Here is a 27,294-nt window from a genome sequence, read left to right as displayed (position 1 = left end):
ATTTTTAACCGCTAACAGTTTTTCTTCTTGCTAACTGAGGCTAATGCTGAGCTGTCTTCTGACTCAGGATTGTAGTCATGCTGGTGTCCCAACACTGACTGAATATAAAGATGGACAACACAACAGCTCTCTAAAAGTGAAGCCAAAACAACGCAAGGAACATAATTATATATATTATCTTTCTATATTAGCAGATGAGACGTTCGCCAAACTCATTTGAGGTCGTTCTCATCACACTGATGTATGTTCGAGTGTTCATGTTCCTGTTTAGTTTGGTTTTAATTAGTTATTTGATGCTATAAAAAGGGAATCTGAAAAGTTGGGCAGCACCGCGACACTGCTAGAGCGATCCAAGTAATTTTTGGAGGAAAATGGGAGAACGTGGAGACAAATCATCCATCTTTATTTAACAACTTCTATCTTTGCCTAACAACAGAAATATAACCAAGTCTCTTTGACCATATACTCTTTGGATGTTATACAACCAGCACAACAGTGATAGAAGAAGCAGAGAGCTGATCTCTGAGCACAGAAGAAAAATAAAGAAAATGAGCCTTTTATCCTGCTGAAAGGAGGTCAAGTGACAGGAATCTATATCATCCAAAGATGTTTATCCAAGAGCATGGAAGAAAATGTATTTTTATAATGTCCAGATCATCATTAGATCTTATTTATATGTGTTAAAGTGTTTGTTAACATGCAAAAATAGCCAATTACATGTGGAAATGTCTCGTTCAGATGTGACGTTATTTTCTTTTCACATTTTAAACTTTTGGTTCACACGTGAAATTGTGATCTTGTGAGGAAACGACCACGTGAGTCATTTTCGTGGAACGACGACCTCCTGCCGATCAGCTTTTAAAAATCGACGAGGAACAGCATATTGTGTCGTTTAGTTCTCGAGGACTTGTTGAATGCGTGCGGTCAAAAGCAGAACGAGGCTAATTATAACTGAAGACTTGCATCTTAAATCAAATTTGCTCATTAAAGTTAATTTCGCACACATGAGGAATCCAATCAGGGGAAGGAGACGGCTTATGTGAAAACCTTGCGCGCTAATCATTTTCTGAGTTTGCCGTTGATGGTGAGAGGGAAGACTGGCCGGATTTCGCTGTTGCCCACTTAGCAGCAACAGTGAAATAAATCTCACACAAATCTCCCTGCAGGCGGGAGGAGGGAGGGAGGGGAGGCCGAATCTCGGCAGAAAAACGCAGCAGATCCGTCTAACACCGGAGGACGACAGCCAGCTTCATAAATATGGAGGGCAAGAGTGTTGAGGAGCGGAGAAGAGTATGAATATTTTACCGAGCTGAGGCCGGCTCAGTGGGAGACCGATGGTGGATGGTGAGGATGGCCAGAGAAAGAGAGAGAGAGAGAGTACAGCTGGTTGCTTCAGTGTTATATAACACACACAAACAGATGGACACACACAAAGCAAATGGACACTGGTATACAAACTGAAAACACGCACGCACACACACACTCGTGGACATACTGCTCATGACAGTGGGAAGCGCAACACCGAGGCAGCACACATAAACACAAAGTGACATAGATGATCACAGGACAGATGAATGGCCACGTGCACACGCACGCACATGCACATGCGTTGCTGTTGTCCACCCACGACTGCGTTCATCCATTTTATTTTTATCAAACACAAGATGCCAGCCAGTCTGAGACAATAACAGGCTTAATACACACACAGGATGAAGACGTGGCAGAGATGGAGGAAGATGTAGGAGGCGACATACTGTTTTATACAAGGTAACGCACAACATGTCTGCAGAACCAGCACTGTTTAAACACGTGAGCTGTGTTGTGATTTGATTCAACACGTTGTTTACGATCAACAAGTGATTAAAGAAAAGAAACGTCTGGTTAAGGACCTCGATTTGCGTCTGTTCAGCTGTGTGTTTTCAGTCTACGGTCGTTAGATTAAATTCTCGTCATCTAACGAGCTAACGAACTAGCATGTTCGTTCGTGTTTGGGTGTTTCAGTAGTGCATCAAACTCCAACAAAAACTGTCTACTCTTATTCCCAAATGTCCACCAGATCCTATTCAGAAAGACATTTAGTGCAGTGCTTGTTTTTGACTATTTCGTATGCATACATTCAGTGTAAATAAGGAAATAAAGGACTATAATAAGTAGCAGCAGGTATTTTTTTGCCAGTCGCTGAATATTTCCTCAGAAAAAGTGTCCATTTCAGTGAAATTGGTATCAAATTTGAACGTGGACCATGTAAGACTATACGACGTGGACCCCTTGTGTTCTCCAGCTGGTTTAGGATCAGTTTCACATAAATTACCAGGTGTGTAAGTGTGGGCGATATGTCCAAAAAGATTTAACTGAGGACTATTCACATTTTTAACCAACTTATTTCTCAAACCAAAACATGATTCACCGCTTATCAGCGCTTCCTAAGAGCCATTAAATGAAGTGCAGACACCTACTTTAATAACTAGTTTCAGCCCAGACGGCACAGAAACTGAGAGCCTGCCCACTAATTCTTCGGCTCCCACTGACTGACTTTTATGACAAGACATCAGCCTGATATCTCCTCCTGAAGCCTTATCTACCCAGCTACAAGTCAGGAACAGCCGGAGAAAAAACAGAATCTGCAAACCGTTCAGTCACCTCGCAAGATATCATCACGTCGACAAATACAGCGAGCACAGATTAGTGTGACGAGGTGTGAGTGTTATCGCTGGTGTAGTGACAGTACCAGCAACAGTGTGAGGGACTAACGTGAATAAAGGCAGCTAATGCAGCTGTTCAACATTGTAGTAACTTGGAAAACAAATAATGTCCTGACGCTGTCAAACAACCACTAGAAGATAAATAGTGTATCAATCCGCAGCTGAAAATAGACCCCAAAAAATGCACTGTTTGCCCAACGACCAGCTGTTTTAGAAAAAGTTAAACTGTATATGTGTCACCTTACATTCCCTCGCAAAAATGTCAAAATCATAATTTTGCATGTGAACTGAATGTTTTCACTAAAAACATGTGAAAAGAAAATGTCACATGTGAACATTTCCTTTTTCAAATGTGCTTTACATGCAGCACGTTCACATGTGATCAACATTTTCACATGAAATCACATGAAATCTGCTTCTTCACATTTGATTTCCACATTTTTTCTACATGCACGTGAACTAAAATTTTAAAGTGTGAAAATACGAGTATCACAGTTTCACAATCGATATAATTTTTTTTTTTTTTTACATATAAATGGAAATATCCAAGTAAGAATTTTACATTTTCACTCATTTACATTTGAGATTGGCTATTTTCACATGTGAACAAAAATTTAAACATGCAAAATGAACAATAATGTCACATGTGAACTAGGTAGTATCACAACTGGTTGTCTTTTTCAACATGCAGATTAAAATTTCTACATATGGAAACAAAGCGTGGCTCATGAAGTCTCATACAATGCGGCTCTGGCTGTTTTCACATGTGAACTTAAATTTAATGTGAAAATGAAATTATGCCACATGTGAACCGGACATTTCCACATCTGACTGACTGTTTTCACATATGAATAAAACAACATCTGTATAAGAAATGTACATTTCCACATGTGAATTATATATTCATTCATATTTGATTAGTGTTTTTCACATGTGGAAACAAATCACGGCACATAAAATTTGAAGTTTTTATTGTCACATGTGAAAATGCATATGTTCGTATGCAATTTGCCTTTTTTCACATGTGGATTAAAATTTGCACATGTGGAGCAGAAGCCAGTCGGCTCTGCAGGTCAGACACTATTAATAGATTGATTAATATTTTGCAGGTTTTGGTTGTTTCAAGGAATTTGTAAGACAAACGAGGCCGGTCCCGTCCTGCTAACACCTTCATTTGTGCATTCATTCCCTCAGGTGTGTGTACCCCCACACCTTCACCCCCCCGCTCTGTTCATTCAGCTGAAAACCCACTGTGATCGTTTTAATGGAAGAGTCGGGCAAAGGGCGAGACAGCATGAGTCACACAGAGAGAGAGAGAGAGAGAGAGGCAACTAGCAGAAAGCAAACGCAGAGAAACAGAGCTACCTGAGAACAAATGGGAACCCTGGTTCCCTTGAGATCTCATTTACACAAACACACACACACACACACTCTCTCTCTCTCACACGCTCACACATACAGACACACACACACTTCAAACAAGAGATTATTATTAAAATGAGAACGACAGCATTTCCACCTTAAGAAACAAAAACAAGGCAGAGTTACAACCGCTGACTGAAATGTAAACAGACGTCTTTGAATGCCTCTTTGAACACACACACACACACACACACACACACACACACACAATGCAGAAATATAAACACACACACACCAAATCACACACACATTCCACCTTAAATAACAACGCAGCAAGGTGAATCCAACACACACCAACAGCTCTGAGCTAACATGCACACACACACACACACACACACACACACACACACACACACACACACACACACACCCTTCAGTACAATATAAACACAGGAAAGCAGGGGAATATTGAACACACACACACACACACACCCTCTCACACAGCGTATCTGCATGCTAACACACACACACACACACACACCTTTCAGGCAGCCGACACACACCCATATCAGCGCAGTCCAACACCACACACGCATGTAAACACTTTCCCCACCCGCCTCCGCTTCTGCCTCCACGCCTTTCCCACCCACTCAAAACACAGCACACACTCTCGCCCACACACACACACACGCGCACACACGCACACGCCTTGCATCCATCCGTTCCCACCCTCCTCTCTTCCCCCTCTCCATCTCCATCTCCATCTCCATCCTTACCTTGCAGCAGGCTCTGGAGGTTGAGCTGCGCCTGCTGGTGCAGCTCCTCGACACACTCCGGCCTGCTCCACGAGCCGAACACGTTCACGCTCTGTTGCCATGGAGACCTGAAGTGGGCCGCGCCGCCGCCACCGCCGCCGCTGCTGCCTCCTCCTCCGCCGCTGATGCTGCTGTGGCTGCCGTCCCCGTGGCTGCTGCTGCTGCTGCCGCCGCGCCTGCCGCCCTCCGCCTCTAGACCACTGGTGGCTGGAGGAGAGAGAGAGAGAGAGAGAGAGAGCAGGGAGCGGGAGGGAGGGAGGGGAGGATGTTGAGAGGAAGTGATGGATGGAGGGAGGAGAGGAAGGAGGAGAGAGAGGAGGGGAAATAAGATTATTGAGGAGGAAAAGGAGGAGAAAAAAATGATGGAAAGAGGGAAGAAAAAGGAGGGAGACAACAGAGAGAGGTGAGGAGGATGAAAACAGAAGTGGACGAGGGAGAAGAGAGGGAGCGAAGAAGAGAAACATCACACGTAAATAAAAATGTATGAATTTGCATAACTAATACCCAGAGACGCAGATTACATAACGCAGTGTGTTGTCAGGGAGAACAAGGACCGAGGAAGGAAGGGAGGAGGGAAGGAAGGAAGGAAGGAAGGAAGGAGGGATGGAGGGTGATAAAAAAGAAACAAGGGATTAAGAGAGAAAACGAGGGAGGAGAGGTGGAGACCAGATTTGGAGGGGAAACAGAGAGAGGGAGCGCTTAATTAGGAGGTTGGGAGGAAGATAGAGAGGGAAGGAGGGAGGGGGAGAAGGAGGGATTAGGGCAGGGAGGTATGAGAGGAGAAATTGTGATTGTGGCATTAGGGAGAGAAAGAAGAACAAGGGAGGGAGGAGGAGAGAAGGAGGGGTGACATTTAGAGGGAGGAGAAGGGAGGAATGAAGGGACTTTGTGTGATTTGAGTAAAGGCTGGGAAAATAAATAAAAAAGGGAAGGAGCCGTCGGTCCCTGTCACTATCAAACCTCCGAAACACAAGCAGACAATCAAAACAAATCATCCGGCGCCATCGCAAATGGCCATTCAACGTCGACATGAATGAGGCGTTGCTTCGAATCAACGGTGATGAAATAATTTGACACATCGAGCAGCTGATAAAGCAAAACAAAGGAAATCCCGACAGCTGCCCGACTGAGGCGTCACAAGGAGCGCACAAACTTTCTGTCGCCGTCGAGCGAAAGGTCGAACAGGAAAGAAGATGCCTCTTATGTCTGCAGTTTATTCTGCGGTAGGAAGTTCTCAACCAACATGCAAAATCCAGAGTTCAAGGTCAAGATAGTCCACCGGTACCAAAAACATGATACTGTTTGTTTTTCTTTGCGCTGGTCAAAAGTAGGGGTGTATTAAGAATAAACTGGATACAGTGTCAGAGGTCAGAGTTTTAAATTGCCCAGATCTCCCGCAAAACTTCTGCCCAAAGAGAAATGTGCACCAGAGACACCAGAACAATATCTAATTGCACCCAAGTCTTCCAGGTGTGCGTGAAGACTGAGTGGAGGGCAGTGGATATTGCATCCTCCTTTATTGTGCTGGAGAGCCAGCTTCTCAAAACACTTCATCAGGTTGGGAGTGAATGCCACAGGGTGTTAGTCGTTAGGACTAGACACAGCAGTTTATTATGTACGGGGACGATGGCGGCTGTCTTGAGGGTGGAAGGAGAAAAAAATGATTTAATAATGCGGCTTATCCAGACTTCAGAGGAGACTGAGCAAACCATCGGGAAGTGGAAAACAAAACAGACGACTCGACAATGACTGAACCAAACACTGGACGTAAATACAAACTTAACAAACGAAGGAGAAGAAGTCTGCTCAGGCCTGCGACAGCCGACCAATCAGAGCAGACTGGGCTTTTTAGGGGAGGGGCCTTAGAGAGATGAGGTTGATTGGAGGTGCTGCAGCAATGGACAGTATCAGAGAAAAAAGTTTTTTGACTATTAAAGCATGTAGTTTTCTAGTAGAAGCCCAAAATAAAAGTATGTACTTACACAATAAGGGACCTTTAAGTACCAGCTGCCTGACAATCCTTCTTTTAAATGCAGGACTTTTACCCGTAACAGTGTTGGATCCTTCCTCAACCACTGCAGTGACAACTTTCTGATTTCCTTAGGAGACTGCGCAAGTAAAATTAGCTCTAAAAATAAAGAGGACTAAATTATCTCGGTACATTCGCATCAAGATATCATTAAAAACTTGGTGCAAACCGGAAAAAAAAAAACAACCTCTGCAGTCTCTTTCTGTGGACGTCCACAACTTTCTTCAGATAATGAGATTCCTCTGACGGAAATGTCAATCCCTGCTACAGAAAACAAAGTCTTGAGCAAGACACTGACGCATCGACTCTGCAAACTTCAGATCCTCAGCTAAACATACTGCACTAAATATAAACGCAGACTCCAACATGCCGTGTGGGACGAATCTCTGAGGACAGAAACTATTTCTTGATTTAAAGCACCTTGGAGACAAAGAAATGGTCCAAATATAAAGAACGCCGAGTTTCCTGCAGACAGACAGACAGTTATTCTGCAGTGAATCCACCGGCACTATCACGTCTTGTTTGCTCCGAAGCAGCCGTCTCCTCGCTCGAAACCCGACCGTACTGTATAGAATCACAATTTCACCCTCCCAGCTACCGGCTTCATCTTCTTAAGCTGCTTTCACACAATCGGCTCCCACCAGAGAGAGCTACTGTTTATGATACAGAAGTGCACGTCAGTTAGCATCAGCGGCGGAGGAGAGAACAAAGGCAATCATGCATGATTTATAACGTACTGTGGAGCAGACATATACTCTCAACCTGGAGCCTGTGCTATTTTACTTTTTTATCATTTGGAGCCTTAAATACGTTCATTTTGAGTAAACCATCAGTGCTTCCTTTGGCATTGTTTCTTTCTGAAGCTAATCTGTGTTTACTGGATGTACATATTGTGTTGTGTCTCTTGCCGCAAGCTAAATATCCAATTAGGAGCTTGAGTTTGAAGCTGAGGCTCACCCAGCGGATTATACTCACTTTTTTTTTTTACTTTTTAGTCTGCAGTATTTCAACGAGAGAAACAAACTTTTGCACCAATTGCACTTATTAGTTGTGACTATTTCTTTGCGTCTTGGATACAAAATAACCTCCAACATGCATGTGAGATTTAACACGGCTTGCACTTCAGCATTTTGAGCTACTCTAGGTGATGAAGAGGAAGAGGTACAAATCCTTTTTGCATTGTAATAGGAAACTAATGGGTCAAACAACCAAAAAGTCAGATTTTCAAAGGTTAAACCTTAATTGTGGCTACTGCAGTACATGCTTCCCGACCTTTGCAACCTGAACAGATGGAGAAAATGAGAAATCGTCCAACCAATGAGTATTCTGAAGAAATGTCATGTGGGGTTGAGTGCTCACTGGGAACATCTTTTCAAGACGCTGGCCTCCGTTTATTATTGTTTCCAATCAAAAAGGATGCACTCTTAAGATCGCTCAGAGCGAAATACCTAAACAGGGGACTGAAAAAAACAAGATGTTCCAGCTTTAGTACAAAAAGCACTTCAGGTTGTTTACAGCCACAGTGCAGCAAATGTTTCACGCTGCAAAACGCCAAGACAAGCAAGTTAGAGACAACCTTTTGTTGCCTGTTTGTGTTTAGGTGGATATTAAGAATAAGAATTAATGAATGTCAGCCATCTGTAACAAATGTCTGAGGGCAATCTTTAATTAGATTTTAGATAGTTGTTGACCCAAAGTTGTTCACCAAGTGTGATCGGTGGCCCCAAACATCCTAAAGTGACAGTTAAAAACATGCCGCAAACTAAAGGTGTTTCTTTAAAGTTAGTTACAGTGACAGATATTTAATGCATTTTAAAACTTGTACTACTGAATAGCAGGATTGCTGCATAGTGCGAATGACTGTCGCAGCGTACCAGCGACTGGTGTATCGGACCTTCATCGTATCCTGATGATGTCCTGTTCTATCTACTTACTGAAGCTACATTGGTATTTTAACTGCAATAAAGAGCCTGTTCTCATCAGAAAAATGCCCATATAGGTCAAAAATGCAAGCAGCTTATTACAACCCAAATTTATATTTGTTGTGAGCTGGACGACCTCTAGTCTCAGTGGTTATTATTGCGGCAGCAAAGGAGGAAGTCGGGTAAAGTAGCATAAAGAGTGACAAGCTTGCATAAAGAGGCAGTGGCGGGTGGATGGTTGGGGAAAAAACAAGCACAGGACTTTCATCCAGGAGACTCTTGTTCCTGTCCAGTGTGAAAGCAAAGACATTTGCTGCCTATAAATATTAAGAAATGACTTCATGCATCTATAAATGCTGGAGCAATAAAGTCTTTGATGAAGTAAAGATGATTGTCATCAAAGCACCCTGGCTTCACAGTTGTAGAAGATGTGGGACTTTAACAAGCTAAATATATGATCTCTTGTGGGTGAGAGTGTGTATCTGTGTATTTGTGTGAGTTGATAATATGTGCTTAAGTCGCACAAGCCTCAGGAGTTTTGGAAAATCTGGCACAAATTACTGTTAATACACGATCTAGAGAGAGAAAGAGGGGGGAGAGTGTTAAGTACCTTAGTTACCGTCATACCTTTGAGACATCACTGTTTCTGTGACTGTGTGCTCAGAATTTCCCACTGTTCTCACTGCACATCGACACAGCGAGGAGTCGTCATCTATCTAACAAGGTTTTTCACAGACGGGAGGCCTCGCAGGAGTCAGGCTCGACTCCCAAACACAACCGCAACTGCAGCGGTGCAACGGCAGATCACACGGTGCCGTTAGAAACCACAAGAAGCACCACAAAGCCGCATGTCTACGGGATCATAAAGTGATCGGTCAAACAGAAATACAATGACGGGACTGTGGACTTAGCTGTTCAACGTCTCTACCTCAACATTACAGTAAGTGTCCCTTTATTGGCCGTGACGGCTGAGACATAAGAGGAAGACAACCTGTCATTTGACACAAACACCATGAAAGAAGACGCCCTGTCACTTCATAAGAGAAAAATTCAAAGTACAGTGGCCATGATGTGCCAATCAGGAAGCCGGTTCACAGGAAAAAATGCTGCTTTTGAGTTGGATTGATGCTAAAAAAAAAATAGGACAATGATATGAAACTTCACACCGCCACTGACACACTAAAACATGAGGGGGCTTCACAACAACACAGCAGCCTGGAAAAATATTCATAACATTTTGTTGAGTGATTGAAAATGTCTGGTTTGGCTTTGTGGATTAGCATTAGTTAGATAGCTACTGTTACACATGACAATAGCTAAACACTAGAAACACAAGAAAATAGCTGAGTCACAATTTGAGTAGTATTGACAGAAGCTTAAAAGTTTGCTAACCTAGCTAGCGACTCAAAGTCTGAGCAGTATAGACTAAAAATAGTCTATTTAAACAAAGTGTTTGCTTCCTAAATAAGATTTTCCACGTCAAGAAAACTGTAAAATCCTTCAAAAGTAGGTTTATTTTAACCTTTGTTGGACCGAATCGTACAGCTTGGATCATGTTGATGTGATGAAGGATAAAACAAAGGTCATCACTGCTATTTTAAAACAAGTATCGGTCCATGACAGTGTTGTGGTTGTGTTCTCACAGTCACGGCGTCTGAGGACTTGCTGACCTCAAACTACTCTCAAACCTGGGAGCTGACGGCACAGACTGTTGTGACGGATGCTGGAGAGACAGAGGAGTCTTCAGGGATGCTCGTTTCCTTTGAGGTTAACAATTAATTCCTGATTTAAAGTTGAACAGCTGCCACGCACACACCGCCACATCTACACGGAGCACATCCCGTCTTCCTCGGCGGAGATGTCACTCCGTTTCCCTCCTCCCTTATGTAACCACGGTGACATGAAAAGCAAGGAAGATGGAGGGATTGGATGGAGGAGAGACACAAGCCTCTGGGCATCACTGGGCAGATTTAGGGAGGAAAAAAAACTCAATCTCCACAGTCCTTTTGAGCAAAGGGAAAAGATGGATTCTGGAGAGAAATGCACTGCGGTGACAGGCTGGGTCGTGTTCAGAGAAGAAGTGTGAACATGAATGTCAAGTTGAAGATCACAGGTTCAATCAGCATAAAGGTGACACGCTTGTTCAGGGTCGTTTCCTGCTCGGTTTCTGTTGAGCTAATTAGCAACGCTCTTGTAAAGAAGGTTCAGGATTTTTTTCAAATATGAATGAATCATTTGGGCACGATAAGTAAGTAGTAGTAGTATCAAGAAGCTTATCTTGGCTCATCAACACAGCAGCAGAGCCTTGTGTTGTTTGTGTCCAAAACTCAGTTTGAAGAAGTTTTTTTATTGGCAAGACAGAAGCAAAAACCACCAACAGATGGAGTCCCTATTCTTAATTCCACCTACGAAGGTCTGATTCAGATGTGGGCAGTGATTCAGAGGTCTGGAGCCAGGCGAGAACGTCACCAGACACGCGTGTGGAGCGCAGTAAATGTTCTTGATGATATTATCTGAATCAAATTTTAACTGGCTCCCAAACGGGGTCAACTTAGAACTTCAAAGCATCATAACATCAAACTAAACACATTGGTGTTATCACAGCTAATGTGTGGTGAGTCGAGAGCACAGGGTCGAACATTTTAACCAAATTCAGTGGAAATATGAAAGAGAAAATGCAAATCAGTGCAGGTTTTCGTCCTCTTCAATATAATATAATGTAAGAGTTGGTTTTCAGCCTCAACCAAGAGTAACTTTATGTAATTTTTTCGACATTTTGTAGCATTTCGATCAGGTTTTTTTAAGTCACCAGGATATAATGTCAGCAGTTAATGTTTCTGCAAACCACAGTAATGTCAAAGGTTGACATTTGCACCAAACGTGGCATATCACGCTCACATTAAATGCTTATTAGCCACCTGTGGCAGCAGGAGATGGAGGGGGAGGTTGTGGAGTTAAGCCAACAAGGCTGCCAAACGGCCGACCGCAGTTCAAGACAGACCAGTGGATATTTTTAAGGACACTCGGAGATATTTTTAGCCCTTTTAGTTGGTGAGAAACTGGGTGTTTATTTAAGGAGCCTTGGAGACATTTCCATCTGTTTCTGTCAGCTCAACCCAACCGGTCGAGGCAGATGGCGTCCCACCATTGAGTCCGGTTCTGCTCGAGGTTTCTGCCTGTTAAAGGCAGTTTTTTCTCGCCACTGTCGGCAAGTGCTTGCTCACGGGGGAAATGTTGAGTTTCTGTAAATAACTTAGTCAAGGAGTGTGGTCTAAACCTGCTCAATTTGGAAAGTGTCACAAGATGACGTTTGTTGTGAAGGCGCTGTACAAATAAAGATTGATTGATTGATTGTGGAGACACAAAACCAGCTATTTTTCACAGGCAGTCGGACGATCTCTAGCCGTGATGGTGACCGACCAAAACAGGTATCTGAAGTCAAACTGTGATGTTTTCCAAACTATAACTAAGAGGTTTTTGTGTGTAAACCTAACCAGAGCATAAGAGATGCATCGAAAACTGACCCCAAACAAATGTAAAGTTGGGACATAAAGAAAAGTCCAGTTTAAACTTATCTGTGGTTTTGCAGAGACGTACTAAGCGATCGGGTTGCTTTTTATAGACGAATCTGAAACCAATGATCTGTTGACATTTACAAATCAGGACTCGACAGTCTGGCAGTGGCTTTACTGTTGGTGCTAAATCAAAAATGTAATCAAATCGTGACCTTGAAATTCGATGTCTTCATCTGTTGACATTTTAATCACATTTCTTTCATGATTTCGGTCCATTGTTTTATTTATAAACCGACTTTTCCTCCTCAACCGAGCTCAAAAACTTTAATAGAGATATTCTAAGGTTTTTTGGGGATAGATTAGTTTTAATGGTCGATAAAAACCCATCCAGTCCCCAAATTTTTACCTGGTGATGACAATGTGCCCACTGACCTTCTCTATTATTGAACACAGGGAAAGAAAGGGCGACTCGGTGAGGTGAGACGGGATTGAAACACACGGCGGCTGACGCAGAGAAAACACCGGAGTGATACTTCTGCTGCTGCTGCTGCTGCGCCCACTCTCACACCCAGGAGAGAGATGACACGAGGACATGAAAACACACAGGAAACTTTTCTATACTGTATCACGTCCGTAATACACACAGACAAGCTCGCGTGTACTTACAGTAGCAGAAAATACACAAAAAGTTATGTACACCTACTCGGTAGTGACACACACACACTCACAAATGCATTAGGGAGGTGTTATGAGAAGTTATTTTTCTCTGAGGCCTATTACTAATTCATTCCCCTCTGTGTGAGTAGGAGTGTTTGCAGGGAGGGCACAGATTTAGACAAGCTGTTATCACCGGACACACACACACACACACACACACACACACACACACACACAGATGAATGGATACCCACGTTCATATTTTATCATTTTATCACCCACACAGATAAAAATACATCTGCGCATCTTTCACACTCTGCTGAGGAAATGTAAAGTGGTTGATAGGCCAGGATCTCGTACTGACCCGTGTGTGCATTTGTGAATGGCAGGCTTATGAGCCGGCGTTAGCGTTAGCTCGCTGCTCAGCAGCCTCGTTTATGTTCGTCTTAAATGACGCCGTCGCCGCGCAATGCAAAGCCTGGCTAGAAACAAAGTGTGTGTGTGTGAATGTACGCGTGTGTGTGTTTTGTCCCAGTCAGTAAAAAACTGGCTGTAAAACAGATTTACTGACTTCACCGAGACCCAAACCGAACATTAAGCGTCCTTCTGGGTGTCGTTATCAAAATGAAGCAGGCGTCCTGCGCAGAGACATTATCCACGCTGACCTTTGTTGTAACGACGGAGTAACAACAAAGGTCGACGCAGATATTATAACTGACCTCCGAGTCTCTTTGCTGTCGAGGTAATAAAGCACCGGAGCTTTGAACTCTGCGAAACTACAGGAAATGCATTAAAAGAAAAGATTTTACAGGTGTAAGTTCATCTAATGTCTCTAATGTTTGCTCAGACTTATACTCTTCTTCACCTACTGTTTATTGTGAAGTCACAGGGGATCATCAGCATATTGTTGTTTTATAGATGTGTCTTGTTTATAAATGTTATATTTTTCATGATTTATCCTTATTTGTGTTATGTTATGTTATGTTATGTTGACTTGCGTTACATTAAGTTACATGGTAAGTTACACATTCAGGTAAGTTACTTGTTAAGATAAGTTAAGTTAAACGTTGAGTTAAATGTTAAGTTAAGTTAAATTAAGTCAAGTTAAGTTAAGTTAAACGTTAAGTTAAGTTAAATGTTTGTTTGGGTAAACACATGCCCCTTATAAACTTAACAATTTGTAAGATTGACAACTGCAAATCGTTGTTTTATAGATTTTTTTGTTTATAAACTTTATATTCTTCCATTTATCCCAATATGATTTAAGTTGTTATGTTACATTACGTTAAATTTAAAATATGCAATATGTTACATTATTTTATCTTATGTTGACTTGCGTTACATTAAGTTACATGTTAAGTTACACATTTAGGTAAGTTATCGTGATATTAAGATAAAACTGACCTCCCATCTTTACTTGTGAGCTCGAGTAAACATCCAAACCAGTGGGAAGAAATTAAATTAAATTAAATTAAAACTGAGGCATAATAAGACGCCAAAATAGCACACGAAGACCTTTGGCTGCTCTCAGTCCCGATCTGAGTCACGCCGTTGTATAAATGTGCACAAACTCGTATCAATTACCACTTTTCGTGACTCTGCCCGTGCCAGAGCGGCCCACTCTCCCTGGTGGCCAAATGAGCAATTAGCAGAGTGTGAATCAGAGGTGTTGCGGCAGGAAAGGTAAACAGGAAGCGGGGGGTTCCTTCTCATGATGGACCGGCGCTGACGCATGCCGAGTGTGAGGAGTGTGAGTGATTTATGATGCGCGCCGGCAACAAAACATTCAGATTTTAGCTGAGATCTGTAACTGGAGACATTATCTGTGTAGTGACGTCTGATCACAAGTCTCAGTATTTACTATTAATAAACATTTGTACCATTTACATGCACATTCATCCAGTATTTACTGCTGTGTTACACCTGATGTGGGCCCAATATCTATGGTCCTCTATTTACTGGTTAGGATCAATACATGCAGGTGCAGCCTCTGACTGCAGCACCTAGGCTCTCCTCTGCAGCTCAGTGCTGCCCCCTGCAGGAGAAGCAGGTTTAAAACACAAAGACAGTCAGAAAAACACAAACTGCAGCAATTATTCATGTGCTGGGTTTCTGTGAAGAGGCAGAAGGGAACATGTTGAGTTATAATCCTGGTTCTGTTCTGCTGAATCAAACCGACAGGGAATTAAAGATTTGCTGAGGACTGAAGCATTTACGTATCACACAGTATGGTCATACTATTACACACTGCGTGGTGATATCTTTTGGATTTGCATCTTCTTTATCCACCAATTGGAAACACACTCAATATACGGTCACATATAGGAATAACCAGTCTATCTGAAGCTGTAACACAACTTCATGATGGTTTAATGAGCTTTGGATACTTGAAATTAGAGATGAAAGATATATTAATTATGTCTTTGTTGCAGTCGGTTATATTAAACTGAGCAGCTGTGGATTCTGGGCCAAATAACCAATTATAAGGCGTCACCTTGGGATCAGGAGAGGACACTTAACTCTACTTTCTTACATTTTAAAAGCTGAGCCGGTTTGAGTTTTTCTTTTACTATATCAGGACTTTTTATGTTTTAATTTCCCAATACAGAAGCTTATTCTACACCCAAAAAAACCCTTTTCCGGGGAATCTCAGCATGTTTGTCAAAATGTATTCAGCATTAAATAAGTGTGTATATGTAGGTAACATATGTCAACGAGGCTACTTTGAACAGATGTGAATACAACTGTGCCTCCAGATGTTGGCTTGTTACTAGGCAGATTATTCAATTATAAAAACAATCATTAGTTGCCAATTAAAATTAGACTCGAGCAGAAGAACAAAACAAAATGGTGGCAAAAGTATGATTTATGTATTGAGAGATGACAGATGACAGATACAGGGAAGAAACGAATAAACAAGATAAAGGTTTTCTGATTTAAAAGCTCAACTGTCGACACAAATCTGATTCTGTTGTTTATTAGCTCGATGCTAAAAGCACATTACGCGTAAATACATTTTTAAATACGCTTGAAGACCCTGAACATTTAGTTTTTAAAGACTTGATGAACAGTTTGAGAGACAGCTTATTATTAATGGACGGGTGTGTCAGAGACAAATGTGAGCACACACACACACACACACACACACACACACACACACATTAACTAAAAGGCTGTGTATTCCCTCCACTCTACAGTGAGACCTGGCTGTCTGCAGTTATTAGACCCTGGAAGTAATTTACAGCGACGTGAGCCACAATTCATCCTCGCCCTCCCTCCTCTCCCTCGTTTATCCTCCTCCTCCCTCTTTCTCTAAATCACTTTCCTCTCCCTCTCCACGTCTCGCCTGATTTCATCCTTTATTCCCCAAATCACACGCACACAAAGTTCCTCCTCCTTCCCCATCCTCCCTCCATCTTCTCCTTCCCCATCCTCCCTCCATCTTCTCCTTCCCCTCGTCGGTCACTTCGTTCCCCCCGGAGCTTCTCTGTTCTTCTTCTGTCGTATCTCCTTCATTACACACAAAACAGGAGACAAACGAGAGGGAGGAGTAACGGTGAAACTGAGTGTAATGAGGAGGTGTGTGTGTGTGTGTGTGTGTGTGTGATCAGAGGGCTAATCCACCTGGCTCAGCCACCATGGAGAATAAGCTCGACTGAACCGAGCAAAACAAACAAAACCATCATCGTGCCAAACGCTCATTTTTGTGAGTCTGCATGTATATATTGTGTATATATGTGATATTTATGACTCATGTTATGGTTTAAAGGTGTAACTCACCTTTTTTCATCAAGATGCAACATTTTATCACCTCTTTATACGATGATACGAATTTTGAAGATATCACAAAGTCTGCCACTGTATGCTTTTGATTCAGGGGTCTGCGATCGACACGATGTCTGCTCATTTAACACTCTCTTCTAAAGAGGGAGCTGCCAATTATTTAAAGATTAAAAAACGTTGAAGGTTCATTTAAATTTATTGGAGAACATCTGCGATGTTGAAATTTGAGGGGAATAACAATGAGTGAATCTTAATCAGAAGCAATGTGGGCTCCAGAAAGAAAAAGGCAAGGAAATTATTGAAAAACTGCCAAAATAAAGCAAATTATTTTCTACTTTTAGTCATAAAAGAACAAAAAACAACACAGAAATATTTTTTAATTCAATAAATAATTGGTTTGGCAAAAATAACATTAAACAAAAGTATAAAAATTGGCTCCATCATAACAGTCAAGGAGGCAAAATTATCTTTTTATGTGAGTCACCATTATTAGCTTAAGCCTATGGCTTTTTACATTGCATAAATTAGCCTAGCCGCTAGCTGACTTTTCCTCCTATCATAGCGCAACACATTGCATTTCTATTCATACTTTTCTTATTCTTGGTTGGTTTAGGAGCACGGTTCAGTTTCACCCTAACAGACTGAATCACTGTGACCTCGTGAGTCACTGCTGATGCAAACTCGTTTGTTTCTGTTGTCATGTTCAGTCAAAGCTGCGACGCCTGAAGGTGCTATTTGTAAGAAAAGTTGATTTTTGAGTCTCATTCCTAACTCAACGCTTTTGGGATAACGATTGGGTTGTGAATGAGATTCAAAAATCAACTTTTCTTGCAAATATGAGCGTTACAGACAGTAAAACACTGAGATCAGACCTGTGTGACGTTTCTGTAGTGATGATTTAATGCACCGTGTTGCTTCGCTGCAGTCTTGTGTCTGTGGCCCAACAGGGAAACAAGGGGTGTTGTAATTAATGAGATATGACAGCATCAAACACGCCTTTTAGACGTAATAACTTTGCAATAACATCATGAAAAAAATACATGTTTTCTACCAGGAATTACTGTAAACAAACTTTGTGATTGGTTCTGTATTGTTGAAACAGAGCAGCTAATATTCCTGTAGCGGAGTGAGACGTCTTAGACACTGAAACTGTTTGAATGGACGTGACACAGATGTGCAATGAGAATTTCAAAATAAAAGCACATCTTAAAGATGGTGATATTGATCTATGTCCCCATAAGCTCCCAGGAAATGTGTGTAAGTCAATGTAATGAGATGTGAAGCGGTGCGTACACGACTGTGTGTGCGTGTGTGTGTGTGTGTGTGTGTGTGTCAGGGCCGTAATTGAAGAGCTGCACGCGTTCAGCCATGTTTGCTAACAGGAACAAAGATCCAATTTTATGCTAATTACTGACGCAGAGATTTGCGTCACTTTGATTGTGATGGTTGGCCGGACGAGGAGGTTGTTAACGTGACTCAGTCCAGGGAGCACACACACACACACACACACACACACACACACACCGGCCCTTTTTCCCAAAACTGCCACATGGAGACGATGTCTGTATTTTTGGATCTAATAACTGTTATTTTCAATACGTGCTCTTATTATGCCGCCGTTGCCGTGGATACAGCCGAATCAGCCTGGCGGGAAACTGCAGTGCCACATGTGATTCACGCACACACACACACACACACACACACACACACACTGACAGACACAAGCATGAATGACTAAGCATTTCAGTCACACACTCGGCTATATGTTGGGTTTTTAAAGGAGCACTACGTAGTTTTGAGAAAAACAAACTGATCTTAAAGGACAACACAACTTCATACTGTTTTACTTTGTTTATATGTGGCGGACCCTGCCACCTTTCTAGCTTCAAACAGTCTTCTAGGACCTTATTTTCCTCTGAGAACAGCTTGTTTATTCACTTATGGAGAAAATAAATATTTCTGAGTTTGTTTTATTACCTCATTAATATTGTAAACATTAAAATTCTGAGTTTTAGTTACTTTCTTTCCCCCTTAAGTAAATAATATTGGTATTTTATGCGAATAATATGTAAAACTGTTATGTGCTGATTGCCAACATTGTGCATCCACTGAATATAAATTCTTCTCCCGTATTTAACCAGATTTATGCAAACAAAATGTGAGACATCTGCTGTTTCTGATTGTAAAACGGTCTCTGACGCAGCACCACTGAGCACTAAAGCTCTTCCTTAAAACCACAATTTATTGAATGAAGTTCTGTTAGTGACTGCATGTACTCATGGCAAGGTTGAACCTTCAGAGCATATTAAAAGCAAATTAATTTATGGAAACATAACGGAGCAGTTAACTGAAGAAGAACTGTGCCAAGGACAGATGAATGAATACTCAGGGTTTAATGATATCGACACCGGCAGACTCATGACGTCCACAGTCAAAGCGGTTGAGCTCAGAGTCATTGATGAACACAGAACTGATCAGCGTCAGTTTAAATGTACGATCACAGCCGACCATTTCACTCCACCTCTCTGAAATCTGTTGTGACACGCAGCTCTTATTAATTACCACTAAATGAACACATAATGTGATCGATCAATCACCGTCACCATCAGATCCCGCCTCGCGATCAATCTGCTTAATGACGAGGGCGTGTGCGGCCTTCGTCGTGTGATCTGCTCTTTTTGTTTGAAGGCTCCAACGCCGCCACAGTTAATCCTTCTCCTCCAGTGTCGAGCCTGCAGAAACATCACTGCCAGCCATGTGTGTAATGCGATGTGACACACACCTACAGTATGCGGCATGCAAACGAGGATGCGAGTTTGATGTTTCCAGCCGCCTCCAGGTAACAGTCACAAACGGTAAAAGATGAAGGACTGCGAAGAAACGTCAAAACAAACTTAAAGAAAAAAATTTGGAAAAGTGGAAAATATCAATTTTTCATGAAGAACAGCTGTTTACAGGTGGACTAAACAGCTACTATCCACATTTAAACAGGGAGTTTAAAGGGACAGTTCACCCAAAACATGACAATTCAGTCACTATCTCCTCAGCCTCAGTCGGGTGAAGTTTCATAGTCTACAAAACATTTCTGGAGCTTCACAGCAAAACAGTAGCTTGAGACTTATGAGTATTAAAATATAAAAACAACCGGGAAAAAAAAAGGTAACAGTCAACGTCGGCTCAGAGATCACTGAGAGCCAATCACAGCACAGTAGGGCTGCATATTATTTCTTTATTTATTTCTGATTGTGGCAGCTTCAGTCCTGCAAACCTTTCAGGCTCGAGGGGACTCGTTTAATCGATGCTGTTGCACTCGGCTGCTCCCCAGAGAGAAAAAGTGCAACTGTATAAATGCAAAGCGAAGCTCACACTCGCCTGCTGTTCCTGCATAAATAGCAGTTTAAACACCGACTGTTAGAGTAAACAAATCCAGATCGGTTCAATGTGCTGATATGCCAGGAACATGGAGTGGAATAACTAACGACCGCGATGATCTCATGTGTAATCCTGCCAATGACTGAGTCATTTTAAGATCCACCTTTAAAAAGGGAAGCAGGATGATTTCACACGTTCATGTTTCCCTGAGCAGGATTCCTAATCTGCGATGTCATTCATTTTCTGCGGCCGCACCGCCGGCTGTATACGAGCATCTGACTCCCCGACCCAAATATGAGCTTTATCTTAATTTGCGCTCGTCTGCGTAACTACAAAATCCCTTCAGATCCCCTTAAAACTCTCCTTCGGTGATAATCTCACATCATTTAAGTGGAAACGAGGTCAGCAGCAGCAGCACAACTCACGGAGACGTTGTGCTGTACCGGCTGTTTGAAGGTGCCGCGTGGAGCGTTTAACAACAACAGCAAATTAGTAAGACATCAAGCTGAGGCACGGGATGATTAGCATAAATAAATGAGATGATCACCTTCAAAACACGTTTCACAGAGGAAAATCTGCTGGATTGAGACTTTGGTCTTTACCCAGAGGTGGAATGTAACTAAGTACATTTACTCAAGTACTGTATTTAAATACATTTACTTGAGTATTTTCTACTTTATCACAAATTAAAATGTTTGCCTACAAAACAGATGAACTGTCACGCTTTTGGGTTTTAGTTTAGACATCTCCTCTTTTATTTTGTAGGTTTATCTTTGTGTATCATGTTCTGTTTTACACTTCCTGTCTTTGTGTATTTTCCCGCCTTTCTGTCTTCCCTGTTAGTTTAACCTGTCTTCCCTCCTTTGTGTATTTACAGCTGTGTTTTTTCCTTCTTTCTTTGTCAGTTCGTCTACATTTCTATGTCAGTTTCCCACACATTTTTGGATTTTTCAACCCTCTTAGCATGCTAACCAGCTAGCACCGGCTGATCCCGGTCCAAGCCAGCTAGCTGCACAGCTAACTGAGCTAACTAATTACCTGCAGCCTTAGTTCACTCGCCCCCCATTTGTTTGGAGTGAATTCGATATTGCACCTTATCTTTATTTTATGTTTTTTAAGCAAAAAAGCCAAACAGAGCTGGTTCCAGCATCTCCAATTAGAGAATTTGCTACTTTTTCCCTTTACTCAGTTTTATATTGTTTGAATAATTTTGATTTTGGACTATTTTGAAAAAATAAGCAGTGTGAAGGTGTCCTTTGAGGCTTTTTTTAACAAAGAAAACAACTAATCAAGTAATTGCTCAGAATAGATGGCAGCTTAAAAAAGGGTGTCTTTTCAAACCAATTTGGGATCTCTGGGCTTCTGTAGACTTGGATTACGGCAAGTGAGCTGTATGTTTTTTCTTGCAGGTTGTTTTTACCCCATCTACTTCAACGCTGTTTTGCCGTGCAGCTCCACAAATGTTTCGTGGGCTATGAAACTTCACCCATCAGCGTGAGGAGGAGAGTTTCTTTTACATTTTTTTGGGTGAACTGTTCCTTTAACTAAGGTCAATCTCCTCCCACAGCCCTCTCTGTAACTTCAACACACTCCACTAACTCATGTCCAGACTGTGAGGATGGACCGTGTGCCACTTCACCGACTGTGGCTGTAAATTCACACAACAAACACAACGCATGCACACACACACACACACACACAGAGTCACTGATTATTTATCACAGTGATTGATAACACACACACACACACTGCAGATATCACTGGGCAGCGCTGACTCATCTACTTCAACCAGAGGTCAGCAAGTTTTTTTTTTTCTGTGTGTGTGAAGCCGAGGGAGAGTTTGTATCCGTGTGTGTGTCCCGCCTCTCGCCCCAGAGGAAGAGACTGCGGCAAAGAGACAGGAAGTGATGTCACAGGTCTGCCAAGGTCAACGGGCGCGCACACATTCCTCTTCACGACCAGCCCAGCTCGCTTTCTGCCAAGGTCGCTCGCCGTGACCTTTTGACCCCCATCGGCGGAGGTCAGTGCACACTCGTCCTGCTGCAGTCCATCAATCTCCCTTTATCACTTTACCTCACACACACACACACACACACACACACACACACACACTGACCCCTGTAGTAAATACACATGCCCTGCTGCTGGGACACAGATGGTCCAAGGTGTACTGTACACACACACACACACACACACACACACTCAGAACATCTGTCAACATCCAGGCGAATCACATCTGCAGTGACTCTGATACACAAAGTTTCAAAATAAAAGTTTTAAAGCATTGTGTACATTCATACGTGCTTATAACTGGGATTATACAGCTTTATAGTATGTTAATAATGCATTATAACACATTATGAACACACTTATTATGCTTTATAACACGTCATTATCATATTATTACAAAAATGTCCATAATGCATTATAACATGTGATGATACAATGTGTTATAATGTGCCGATATTACCATATTTACAGGCTTTTATGAATAGTCGTATGCTTTATAACAATAATCATCAATAACTCAGTATGACACATGTCTATAATGCATTATGAACATACTCATTATGTATTATAATGCACCCATAGTGCTGTATAATCAGTTATAAATCAGTTTAAAGCACTTTTTATGATGCTTAATAATAATAGTCGGAGCTCATTATCACATCGATGCCTATAACACATTATAAGAAATTATGAACATGCTTAGAATGTGTTAGAAATACACCTTTAGTGCCGTGTTATTATAGTTTTAAGCACTTCTGAATGTTCATAATGCTTTATATAATTACTTTAAATCAAATCCCATTATTACACTGGTGTCTATAATGCATCGTAGTGCTCGAGTCTGACTTTTAACCTGGAAATGTTGAAATTCTGTAATAATTCAACCTGTAACATTTGCAGTACTGACACTTGAAACGAGTGGTAGATTAAATGAGGTCGTAACGATGAAAATATTTACTTATCGGGACATTTTACAGTTCAAAAACATAAATTAAAGGTGTTAGTACTCTCTGGTGTTTAAGGTAGACACTGTTGAGAGTATATTAAATGTATCTTTGATATACAGGTAAAAAAAAGAATCCCAGCTGGTGCGTTTATCAGGACGATGCAGAGTGATTTGTGATTATTGGAGCTGTTTTGTTTGCAGAGCAGGAAATAGACAGAGCGCTGTTTCCTGTCAAATTCTCCTCAGAGACAATGGCTCCTGGAAGTAATCTGACCGAGACAGGACGGTCCTCCAGGGCCAATATGTGTTTGTAAATGGAGGTGGTCTGTACAACATCAACCCACACACACACACACACACACACACACACACACGCTGCCACAGTGTGGGAATAATCCTAAATGAAAGGCAGGATGACAGAAAACAGACTCTGCATGAGCAGCGTTGGATGTGAGTCACAGTGGGAGCCGGTATCGGTCTCTGGGTGCCAGTGGGGTTTGTAGTTTACAGTCAGACGAGGTTAGCTCTATCAAAGCAGGCTGGAACTACAGGAAGTGGTGCCAGAGCACATCTGAGGGCCTGGCAGCTGGTGATAAGGTGCCTGTGGGGACTGTAGTCCGCTCTGACAGATGAGGCCAACTGTCAGACGGGAGGAGCAGCTCTGGATCTGGAGCTCCAGTACCAACAATGATTATCATAACAGTTATTATCATTAATTGGCAGCCACGGTAGATACGTGTATTGGGAGAAAGCAGTAGCTCACAGTGATGGAAACCAGTGCATCTCTGACTCGGAGTGAAGTCGATCGCAACTTCAAAACTCAGACTGAACACAAGAATGCCACACGGTGTGGAAAACCCTCGCAGATGCATAAAAATACGAGTGCGTTATGTGGAAACTAGATATCCCAGCCGGAGCAGGATTACATTTTGTTGAATGGCAGGAGGCCAAAACAAAAAAGCACAGTATGTCTCTTCCCATTACAGCTCGTCCTCACTCCCTGGTGGAGCAGTCTGCGGCATGCAATATTAAAAGCAGCAAAGTGTTGTTGAGCATGAAATGTTAAAGCTACATCGTGTCTCTCTGCGTTGTTGTGTTTAAAAGACAAACCTCACTTGTATGTATGACGGCGGGCTGTGTGAAGCGTTTCCCAGTTTTGTCCTGTTGTTTTCGAGAGCAGCAATCTCAGTAGGGAAAAAAGATTGTGTAACACTTTCTATGAAGCCCATGTCTATAACGCATTATGAACATGTTGATGATGTGTTGTAACGTGCCTATAGTGCTGTATATGGTGCCATTATCTATAATGTTTTATAAATAAACGTATGTGATATAAGTTTCTTGTGCTGATAAGCAATCACAAATATTCAGAACGCTTTATGACAATAATAAAAACACACTACAATGACTAAAAAAAAAAGAAAAAAAAGATTTGTAATCTGGACCCTTATTGTGAAAGGTAAAAAGTCTGTCCATTGAGCTGCATGTGTGCCAGTTAAAGAGCTACAGGCGGGAGGTGATTAGCCTAGCTTCTTCTAAATTACGGCTAAAAACACCTTTAAAGCTCTTTAACTAACACAATGTAACTGTTATTTCTAGTTTTACGTGATAGCCAGGCTAGCTGTCTATAAGCTAGGCTAATCACAGATGGCTCCAGCTTCATAATTAGCCATGACAGTGGTAGTGATGCTCTAACACTCAGCATGAAAGCAAATGTCTGCTGGTTAATCAATGACATAAAACTAATTACAAAACTGAATGAGCCTGTTGGGGGTCAAAATGAGATGTTGCAGGGCCAGAAGACACACACACACACACACACACACACACACACTTGATGATATGCAGCCAAAACACTGGAGGGAAAGTCACTCGCGGGTCAAAGCCATCATTTACACGCTCATTTAATTTAGATTTCCCAGCACACACATGGTCCAGTATGCAAACATTACAGGCGAATCACAAGAGGAGTTCAAACATCAGGCCAGTGTGTTGGTGTGAGGGTGAAAGAGAGGACGAGGAAGACTTTCTACCTGCAGCAGAGGATTTATCGCACCTGCCGAGTGTCCGCCTCGTTATCTCTGCAACAAATCACCTCCTCTTTCTTTCTATTGTTTCCTCTCTAACCTTAAACTAAAGCGCCGTCCTCCTCACTCAGAGTAACATCCTTACAAACTGGATTTCACTCTCCTTCTTCTTCACTTCCTCTCATTCCCACCCTCCTCAGGCTCACACCCATCACTCTATCCATCACACCGCCGATTCGGCGACTGCAGCGCCGCATTTAGCGACTCATCTGCATAAAAATTCGATGAGATTTGATTTCTTTCCCTTTCATTTTCAAATTAAACTTGGGCAGCGGGCGAAGGAGGACGAGAGACATTTAGAAAGAATGAGAAAGAGAGAGAGGGAGAGAGAAATTGAGAGCGGCATGCATGTGTGTGAGTGGATCATGATGTTTAAGTGTGTGAAATACTGTATGTGTGTGTGTGTGTGTGTGTGTGTGTGTGCTGGTAGCATGTGACCGTGGGCTTCATTTTTCCATACTGGAGTGCAGTGTGTGTGTGTGTGTGTGTGTGTGTGCGTGCAGGATATTATAATAATTGCTCTATTGGAAACCATTGTAGCTGAGCTCAAAACCACACTGTGACCGAGCCAGAGTCGAAATGCAATTTCAGCAACATAGTCAAACCAATGTATCGTGTGTGTGTGTATGTGTGTGTGTGTGTGTGTGTGTGTGTGTGTGTGTGTGTGTGGCAACAAGCACACGCTGCCACAGATGACCTCGGTTGACCTTGCAACAACTTTACAGCCATGTGTGAAGACTTTTCGAAGGCGAGAAAGACGAACAAAGTGCAAAGTGTGTGCGATACACAAAGAGCCTTTCAGAGGGGATGACACCCACACACACATACACAAACGCACACACACACATATAAACACACTCTAAGCTATCTGTCTCGTGTAAGCATGCACGTCTGCATGACAGTAATCTAGGTCATACTTTCTGGTTTTATAATAATATTGTCCCTCTGGCAAGATATCTTTACTTGTTATTGTTAAATATCTGATTTCCAAGGCTCCTCCTGCACTGACACATACTGTACAGCAGGGTTACCATGGTGACAAAAACTCTACGGGCTTATAAACTCATGAAAACACCCGACGGGCGACGGGCTTTCTACAAGAAAAGACGCTCACTACCTGTGGAGAGCCGTATCAATTTACTGCTAATGCAAAATGGAACATTTCCTGCCGCTGCAGCGTCACATTAAAGACATTTAATGGCGAAAATACAAGTTGACTTTTATTATGAAGGAGGCTAGTAACAGGAAATGCAATGTTTTCAGTGAGTTTAGCACAAATTTGACTAGAAAACAAAAATGCCATTTTTTGGCACACCTTCAACTTCTCAGTGAAGAAACCAACTCCTTCGCCTCCCTAATTATCAGGGAATGGGAGGCTGGGTCGGGTCGGAGAATTAGTGTCAGGGAAAAATATCTGTTCTTGTTGCCACTAACACTGCTGGAAAATGTCTTGACGTCTTGTCAAAAACATCCAGAGGTTTCAAGTTTATGAGTATTGAGACGCCATGTTTATTCCTGCATGTACGATGAAAATTAAATCGAATAATAATAGAAACTTGAGCATGACTGTATGTTTACTGCAGCCCGTCCTCATCAGAAATACAACCTTAGGGTTCAACTGTGAAAGCAGCTTATTACGACACAAACTTTAGTTTCTGGTTTGGTGTCTACCTCTAGTTGCTGTTGTAATAATTACAGCAGCAAAGGAGGAAGTCAGGCAAAAGAGGTTGAGGACGTATGGGTGGGCAAAACAAGTACAGGACTTTCATTCAGGAGACTGCTGCCTTTGTCCCTTATGAAAACAGTAGTCAGTGGTGAGTCAACATACGTAACATTATTTTAAGCCTAACCAGGTAGTTTTCTTGTTTAAACCTAATCCATCTGCATACTGTTTGGGAGTCGCTGTCAATGGACCTATTCAGCTGTTTAGGCTTGAGGATGTGTTGATATATTTTTGGCTGTAATAACCAAGTATGGTTCAATTCTGCAGAACTTTACTTTTAACTTTAGTGGAGATCTGAAATTTGATGGAAAATGACTTCTGATGTTTCCAGTGGATTGAACAGTGCAGCCATGTTTGAATATTTCATTCAC

At 42.0% G+C, this 27,294-nt stretch overlaps 1 protein-coding gene across 3 annotated transcripts in view; it reads right to left on the bottom strand.

The window, feature by feature from the left end:
• Positions 1 to 27,294, bottom strand: part of nhsl2 (NHS-like 2) — a 149,517-nt gene that overhangs the window by 39,405 nt on the left and 82,818 nt on the right. For all 3 annotated transcript variants that reach the window (XM_084344653.1, XM_084344654.1, XM_084344655.1), the window contains exon 2: positions 4,841 to 5,086. In XM_084344653.1, coding sequence (XP_084200779.1) covers positions 4,841 to 5,086 — 246 coding nt within the window. The remainder of the gene's footprint in view (positions 1 to 4,840; positions 5,087 to 27,294) is intronic.

Source organism: Pagrus pagrus (genome assembly GCF_965226575.1).
Source record: "Pagrus pagrus genome assembly, chromosome: 22".
Lineage (NCBI taxonomy): Eukaryota > Metazoa > Chordata > Actinopteri > Spariformes > Sparidae > Pagrus > Pagrus pagrus.
The sequence above is the reverse complement of the archived record's forward strand: the minus strand, read 5'-3'. Positions and strand labels throughout refer to the sequence as shown.